This window comes from Limulus polyphemus, unplaced genomic scaffold (genome assembly GCF_000517525.1).
Source record: "Limulus polyphemus unplaced genomic scaffold, Limulus_polyphemus-2.1.2 Scaffold1529, whole genome shotgun sequence".
Classification (NCBI taxonomy): domain Eukaryota; kingdom Metazoa; phylum Arthropoda; class Merostomata; order Xiphosura; family Limulidae; genus Limulus; species Limulus polyphemus.
In genome coordinates this window covers 172,529-180,801 of record NW_013667139.1, presented here as the reverse complement: position 1 = coordinate 180,801, position 8,273 = coordinate 172,529, and the positions used below count along the sequence as shown (strand labels likewise).

At 33.6% G+C, this 8,273-nt stretch overlaps 1 protein-coding gene across 2 annotated transcripts in view; it reads right to left on the bottom strand.

Annotated features, from left to right (window-relative positions):
- The window catches only part of LOC106463957 (zinc transporter ZIP10-like), a 16,811-nt gene extending 8,674 nt beyond the window's left edge, over positions 1–8,137 (bottom strand). Inside the window, exons 1-5 of one of the 2 annotated variants that reach the window (XM_022391598.1) lie at positions 7,580–8,137; positions 6,903–7,012; positions 3,223–3,415; positions 1,984–2,153; positions 824–1,015 (exon numbers count right to left, since the gene is read on the bottom strand). In XM_022391598.1, coding sequence (XP_022247306.1) covers positions 824–1,015; positions 1,984–2,153; positions 3,223–3,415; positions 6,903–7,012; positions 7,580–8,087 — 1,173 coding nt within the window. In that variant the 5' untranslated portion in view covers positions 8,088–8,137. The remainder of the gene's footprint in view (positions 1–823; positions 1,016–1,983; positions 2,154–3,222; positions 3,416–6,902; positions 7,013–7,579) is intronic. The other variant, XM_022391596.1, reaches the window with a different exon arrangement.
- Between the last annotated feature and the right edge of the window lie 136 nt (positions 8,138–8,273).

Here is an 8,273-nt window from a genome sequence, read left to right as displayed (position 1 = left end):
AATATTTTACCCAATAATTTATAAAATTTGTTAGATAATAGATCTATCATCTATGCATTAGTTTAATACATTTTTAAATTTTTAAGAAATATAAATTTTTGTGTTTTCGCTCCAGATATAACAGGACCCCTTTCCCTAATAATTCATTTCTTTGTTTTTCACCTGTTACTATCCATTTTATTTATTTTTTGTTTTTTCTACTTTACGTTTTTTTGAAATATATTTTTTAACGTATTACGTATGGAAGAAATTAATAAAGATTTGAATTTTGTTAAGTTCAAAGATTATAAAACACTTTTTTAATTGAAAGATTATAAAACACTTTTTAATTGAAAGATTATAAAACACTTTTTTAATTGAAAGTTTCTAAAGAATCCTTAACACTATCCGTGACGGCCTATTTTTATTTTCTCAGTGATGGGGGGGGGGGGCTTTCTGGCCCCATCCTTTTTTTTTAATATCTAATATTTTTACATGCGGTTCTCTCACTAGCATAACAACCATGTTCTAATGTTAGATAATATAGTGAGGTATACTTAACCCTAGCAACCATGTTATGTCAGATAATATAGTGTTATATACCTAATCCTAGCAACCATGTTCTAATGTTAAATAAAGCATAGTATATTTAACCCTAACAATTATGTGTTAGATAACATACTATATTATATAGTGTGGTATACCTAACCTTAACAATCACGTTATAAATGTTAAAAAATAGTGTTGTATACTTAACTCTAACATTAGTAACAACCAAGTTCTAATGTTAAATAATAACCATGCTATAATTATAATATTAGATAATAAAATTTGATCATAATACCTTGGTATTTTTATTTCTTTTAGTTTTGGACTTCATTATGCTTCTGTAATCTGCCAAGAGATTCAGCACTCTTTCTGCCAAAAAGAAAACATGAATACCTGCTAATGCAGCTAAGCCTCTCCAAACTAACTCTCCTTTTGCATCATCTGGCAAATTTTTATCGTGGCTGTGAGACTTTCCTTCTCCCATAGCCTAAATAAAGAAATCATCTTAAAATAACTTGTTTTTTTTATCAGTGAGAAAATATTAACCGTCCCATTAATGAGTCTTTTAATTGTATCATTCATCCATTTACTTGTGGAAATACACACATCTAACTGTCTACCTGCCAAACTCCCATGAAGATATAATAGCATATGTTAATACTGAATAAGAGTTTAAAAATAAAGAGAATGGTCATAAAAAAGTTTGAAGCATGACTTGTGGATCGTGGATGAATATAAGAATGCCAGGTGAGTATTAGACACTGCATCAACAATGATTGCACTAAACCTCAGGTTTAGAATAACTCAACAAAAAACAGTTTCCTTTCAACTTCCAAGTAATTCAACACGTGCATTGTTGTGGGGCCATGTAAACGTTTTATCATGCATGTGTTTATTGATAACAACATTGTCTCCCATTTGGCAAAACTATTTATCAGGTTTGTCGTTAATGACAGCAACAGTCTACTAGTACTATCTAACATAACTTCTTACCAATACCAGATATGTCCTTAATGATAACAATACTGTCTCACATCTAGCATAACGTCTTAGCAGGTATATATTTAATGATAACAACACAATATCTCTCACCTGGCATAATGTTTTATTGTTTGCATTGTTATTAATGGTTAACGTAGATTGTGGACTAGATGTGGTGGATTGATCAATGATTGAATGAAGGTCATAAGCAAATCAGATTATAATAAGGATTGTAATCAACATACGCTTTTGAGGCTCATTACATATGACCTACTTAATCGAAATCCAACGTTTCCTTTCCCATTTATATTAATTTTGTTCATTCATTCCCAAGCTAGTTTATAGATACTCTCATATAAGGGATGAAAGACTTGTACGAGTTGACAATAGGCTTAAGACAATGGACTTTTAGGGTTGAACATTCTAGTCAATGTATGGATTAGTTGTTTAACTAAACAAGATAGCTACACTTACGTGAGGCAACAGGTGCAGGAGAGCATCTCCTGACAAGCTTCCAACAGCAAGACCAACCAGGAACTGAAGAAGTGTTTGGTAAAACACCCGCTGTATGATAGGCAACACAGCAACGCTTATAAGTCCACACAGACTTATTACCACAACTGAAGCCGACGCATACGCCCAAACTGTGTTAATTAAAGAAAATTTTATCTTTTAGTTAGAAAAATCCAATTTGACCCAAACATTTTTATATAAACATTTTAACTTTGCATACTCAAGTTTAGCTTCTGATTATTTTCGTGTTTTATCCACTACCAGCACTCAATTAACCCCAATAAAAAAAACTGTATGAAAAAGATTGATTGCAGAGGGTTGAGCACGTTATATTAAACGATTTACAATTATAAATCAACAAGTCACGTGACAACCGATATAAAGTCGTAGTGGGATGTCATATATCAGAACTATATTTTGACATTGTTTAGCGTTCCGTAAGTTGTCTAATACAACCAAAAATAGATCACTTTTGAGAAGAGCATGTAATAGCCCTTTCCGAGGGAAAATATTAATACACTCTGATCATAACAATGTATTCATATCGGGGATTTAGAATTTTCAAGAAGAGGACATGTCTTGTACTTAATGTTACTGGAAAATAAAGGAATTTGGATAAACTTGATCACCCGAAAACATCTAGAAAGATACCTGTAACAAGTTGTATCTCAGCCATGGTAAGTAAAGTTCGGCGTATTGTAACAGGCTAGAATCCACGAACACAAAAGTCAAAGGCAAAAAAACCGTCCACGTACCCCAAGCAACACTATGCAGCATGACGAAGAATGATCTTCATCTGGAAAAGTGACACAAGTCACTTCCACGGCACACCCCTCTTCAACTGTAACATACGTCAAACAGGTGGAGAATGAAATGATTTTCATGTTATTCCACACGAAACATACCAGTCAAGAGTTGCCGGACACTGTGCTTAAACATTTCTGTACGATTAGACTGTTGAAACGGGCGCTCAGAAACCATCGATTATAAAAAGCATGCAGAATGGGGTGGTATGCTTTTGACATGACAGACTTACAACAGAGCCTTTAGCAGTGAAAACTACGTTGCAAGGCTATTGTAAAAAATGTACTCGTCAGATAAAGTATTATCACACGTGGACTGCAACGCGTGGTGAGGTTCCAAAATCGATTTATTATAACATAATCAGCCTTTGTGTTATCTTAGTAAAATTGTACTCACCATAAGAATTGTGAGTGATGGGTACGTCTTCTTCTTCACGATCGTACATATGCCATAAAACTGATTCTTTGCAATGTCGCTGCTCTAGTTCGTAGACGATAGCTGGACAAAGATGGAGAAAGTCCACAGGGGTGATCAAACTGTTCACTGAGCTTATATCAAAAGAATGTAGGATTTCTGTGGCTGTAAGACACTGTAAACATGAACAGCGATTTGAAACATGCCAACATTTACTGTAAAACACTGAAACATGAACAACGATTTGAAACATGCCAACATTTACTGTAAAACACTGAAACATGAACATAAATTTGAAACATGCCAACATTTACTATAAAACACTGAAACATGAACATAGATTTGAAACATGCCAACATTTGCTGTAAAACACTGAAACATGAACATAGATTTGAAACATGCCAATACTCTTACTGTAAAACACGGTAAATATGTACGCAGATTCAAAACATACCAATATACTTATTGTAAAACACTGTAAACATGTACAGAGATTTGAAACATCCCTACATTTACTGTAAACGACTGTAAAAACGAACAGAGATTTTAAAGATTCCAATATTCCCGCGTTGTTACATTCTAATTTTAATAGGAACATTCATAAGCCTTAAAAGTTCACTTCAAGACTGAATTTAATTACAAATTGGCTGATTTAAGATAAAGTAATTGTGTAATGAGCATATTTTAATTCGAAGTGTTTCGAAAATATTAGTAGAAGATTTTTCCGTGCTTTCTACTTCTATATATTAACCGTCATTTCTAGACTAAACAATACCACATTAACTGTCATTTCTAGACTAAACAATACCATATCAACTGTCATTTCTACACTAAACAACACCACATCAACTGTCATTTCTACACTAAACAACACCACATCAACTGTCATTTCTACACTAAACAACACCACATCAACTGTCATTTCTACACTAAACAACACCACATCAACTGTCATTTCTACACTAAACAACACCACATCAACTGTCATTTCTAGACTAAACAACACCACATCAACTGTTATTCCTAGACTAAACAACACGACATCAACTGTCATTTCTAGACTAAACAATACCACATCAACTGTCATTTCTAGACTAAACAACACCACATCAACTGTCATTCCTAGACTAAACAACACCATATCAACCGTCATTTCTAGACTAAACAACACCACATCAACTGTCATTCCTAGACTAAACAACACCATATCAACCGTCATTTCTACACTAAATGCACCTATGCACCAAAGTTTTCCGCATAAATATAAACACCAGATGCACACGTTCCAATTTGCAAGTTCAATACGTACGTTAAGGATATTCGTTGTGCCCATCAGAACTTATATAAGTCAATCTACTGTATATTACTGGTAAATAAAACTTGTTCACACACAACCCGCTTGTATCATTTAGTGTTGTAGACAGATATTTCCTGCAATTACCTGATGACAGAAGTCAGAGCTTTTTATGTGATTGCACAGTAACGTGCAGGATGAAACTGGTTAATAACGTAACAGGGTACTTCCTGAGTAAAATTTTTCACCCTTCTAAACACCTATGTATAGAGTAGTGTACATGTGTAAAGAGGCAGATAGGATATTTTATAAAACAAAACTCCAGTCATTTTAAATTCTAAAATATTCATTCCAGTAGCTTCAACTAACACATCCAACAATAAATTTGAAGTTTTTCAGTATTGTTAAGTCCGTTAGTCATATTAAAGTTTACAGTCGACTGTTAAGTTTACAGTCAAGTGTTGACGTTAAGTCCTCATATACATAGTCACATTAAGTTTACAGTTAAGTGTTATCGTTAAGTCCTCATTAAGACACGTTAAAGTTAATAAAGTTTTTAATACTTCTTGTTGTACAATCTTGCAACTATTGGTTAGTGTAAACCGAGTTAAATACGTTAAATTAAATTGTAAAAGAAAGGAAACTATTGTTATTTTCCTTGGTGTAAGTAAATATAATAATACTTAGTCCTTCGACTTTTGTTCAGTAGGTTTATACACCCTACACAAATACAAATATTATTATCTAGAACAAACACTTAAACATTTATCATTATCTCCTAATAAATTCAATAATTCTACATAAATTAGAACTAAGCATTAAGTCAGTAATGAATTTAGCTAATTTAGTATGCTATTCTTCCGTTTAATGTATTATTGTGTAAAGATATCTAAATTGTATAAAGTAAACAATCTAATCAATGTTGTTTATAACACTAACGTTGAATAAAACATAACTTGGTTACAAAAGACACAAAAACTTTTGCATCAAGCACTACCACCGATTCTCTGCCCTTGCTAAGCCTGACATTGGTATACCCAAAACTTTACATAACCTTCTTGCCTAACAACGTCCAATGACCATTGAAAGAGTCGGACATTGTAAGTCTAGAATAGTTTAACATACGAGATAAATTACTACATCACACGTTCCTCTAACTTGAGAGTCGAGTAGCAAGATGGCACAGACACTGAGATAGCAAAAACATATAAAGACAAAAAATAATAAATAGTAAATCGAATTAATGTAATTATCGAATAATAATTTGTAAAATATTATAGATTAATTAAAATAAACAACTTACTTGTAATTAAAAGACAAATACGCGAATTAAAAGTTGTACACTAATATGATATATAATACCTACAGTTACTTAACTATCTAATACACACGAATAGATACGGATCAATTCCTGAAATCGACTACACAGCTAGGTAAAAAGGGCTAATTTTTGGAGCTCTTCTACTCTACACAATTATATTTTATCTTAAAACACGTGAAGATGATAAGTGCTCGCTGTCATTTAAATTCACAAACCATGTGCCGTTCGTCCTTAATTCCTTAAAGGATTACCTCGCACCTAAAGGCCAGCGACATGGCGGGGTTTACCACGTCACCTTCATGTTACGAACATGTAGATCAAGGATCAGGTGGGGTTTCTTTTCCTGCACGTGTTTATTATTTACAGAATAACGTGTTATTAAGCAACAGGATATTAGATCCACTTTAGATGCGATGTGACAGTCTCTTAGTTAAATATCTAAAGAAGGAATTCCAAAAAAAAACAGTCCCTAAAAGAGACAGATAACACTTAAGTTTTAAAAATAGAAATATGAGATAGGTATATTTATCAGCAGTTGTTAAAGTTCTATTCCAGTTGTTAACGTCGTCATACGTTATATTCTAATAATATATCTTTTTCTACACAGTTATAACCTATTTAGATCTGACTTACCTTAAACTATACCAATAAGTCTGTTTGTTTGTGTGTAGTTAAGCGCAAAGCTACACAATGGACTATCTGTGCTCTTCCCACTACAGGTAACGAAACCCGGTTTCTAGCGTTGTAAGTCCGCGGACATTCCGCTGTGCCACTGGGGGGCTCCAATACATCTTTATCTTGGCAATACTTTCCTATTCAGATCTGACTTGCATTAAACTATTCTGACTTTAGTCTTCTCCTCTGAACTTTCTTAGTAGAAACCGTTTTAATGCATCTAACTCTGAGCAGTATTGTTCTTCTCTGAACTTTCCCAGATTGAACTAATTTAACATCTCACTCTGGGAAACATTAATTTAATCAGATATTTGCTAGCTTAAAGTCTATGTACACATTAGAAATTCGACAGGCTAGGTTTTTTTCACCGACCTTTTGTCCAGTCACAATGGTTGTATATATGGGATAACTGGCCAGATTTTCTTCCTCCGAGTACAGACTGGTGATGTTAGGTAAGAGCTCATCCTGTTCTGTGTCTTTTACTGTAGAATATCAACACAAATTCTTTCTTCACATTCTTATTACAAATAACTATGATACTTCTAGTAAGTTAACAGTATAAACAGCTGATTTAACGTTCATTATATCTAAATACGCTACAAAGAACCATGCTGCCTTTAGTGAGTTAACAATGTAAACAGCTGATTTAACGTTAATTGTATTTAAATACACTACAAACAACCATGCTGCCTTGAATGAGTTAACAATGTAAACAGCTGATTTAACGTTAACTATACACATATACACTACAAACAACAATGCTACTTCTAGTGAGTTAACAATGTAAACAGCTGATTTAACGTTAATTGTATTTAAATACACTACAAACAACCATGCTGCCTTTAGTGAGTTAACAATGTAAACAGCTGATTTAACGTTCATTATACCTAAATACGCTACAAAGAACCATGCTACTTCTAGTGAGTTAATAATGTAAACAGCTGATTTAACGTTAATTGTATTTAAATACACTACAAACAACAATGCTATTTCTAGCGAGTTAATAATGTAAATAAATAAAAATCCTGCTTGTTATGCAGTGTACGAACCCTCATCTTTTTTCCTTTCCTTCTTTCTCTTTCCGTCGCTGTCAGAGTTGTTGGACCACTTCTCGCCTGTCGCTGACACTACTAATCCTTGTGGAGCTGAAGGTTTAACAGCACTGCTATCAACATCTGTGATCTCGTGACTATGGCTAGTCTCTAAACGTCCATTTTTTCTGGCAATATGATTATGGTTTTGATGTTTTTCACGAAAAAAGTAATTCTCCTCTCTATGCGATTCTAAATCATGGTCATGTATTACAATTTGACCAATACCTAGACTTTCTAACAAATGTTCAAAACCTTCGAATGTAATTACACCATTATGTCCGTATTTGTGAAATATTTCTTTTATGAAAATACGGTGGTCTACTTTATCATTCTTAGACTCGGCAGTTGGATGATTAGATAACGTAGCATCGGGAGCTTCATGACTAGAACAACCGCGTAGCAACCAACTGATCAACGTAACGTAAATAGTTGTACAGTGAACAGCTCTAAGAGCTTTCATCATAGACTTTACGTAGTCAGTCCGAACCCTCTAGAAAGTATGATCTAGTCGTGTCATGCGTCCACGTCCTTGTATAACAGTTAACCAATCCCCTTGTGGGAAGTGGACTTGGGAAAACTGAAGTTAGCAACTGTAGTTCACAGTTTGTTCTTCATCAGAACAACCCTTCGTTTATTTTTATTGCGAAAT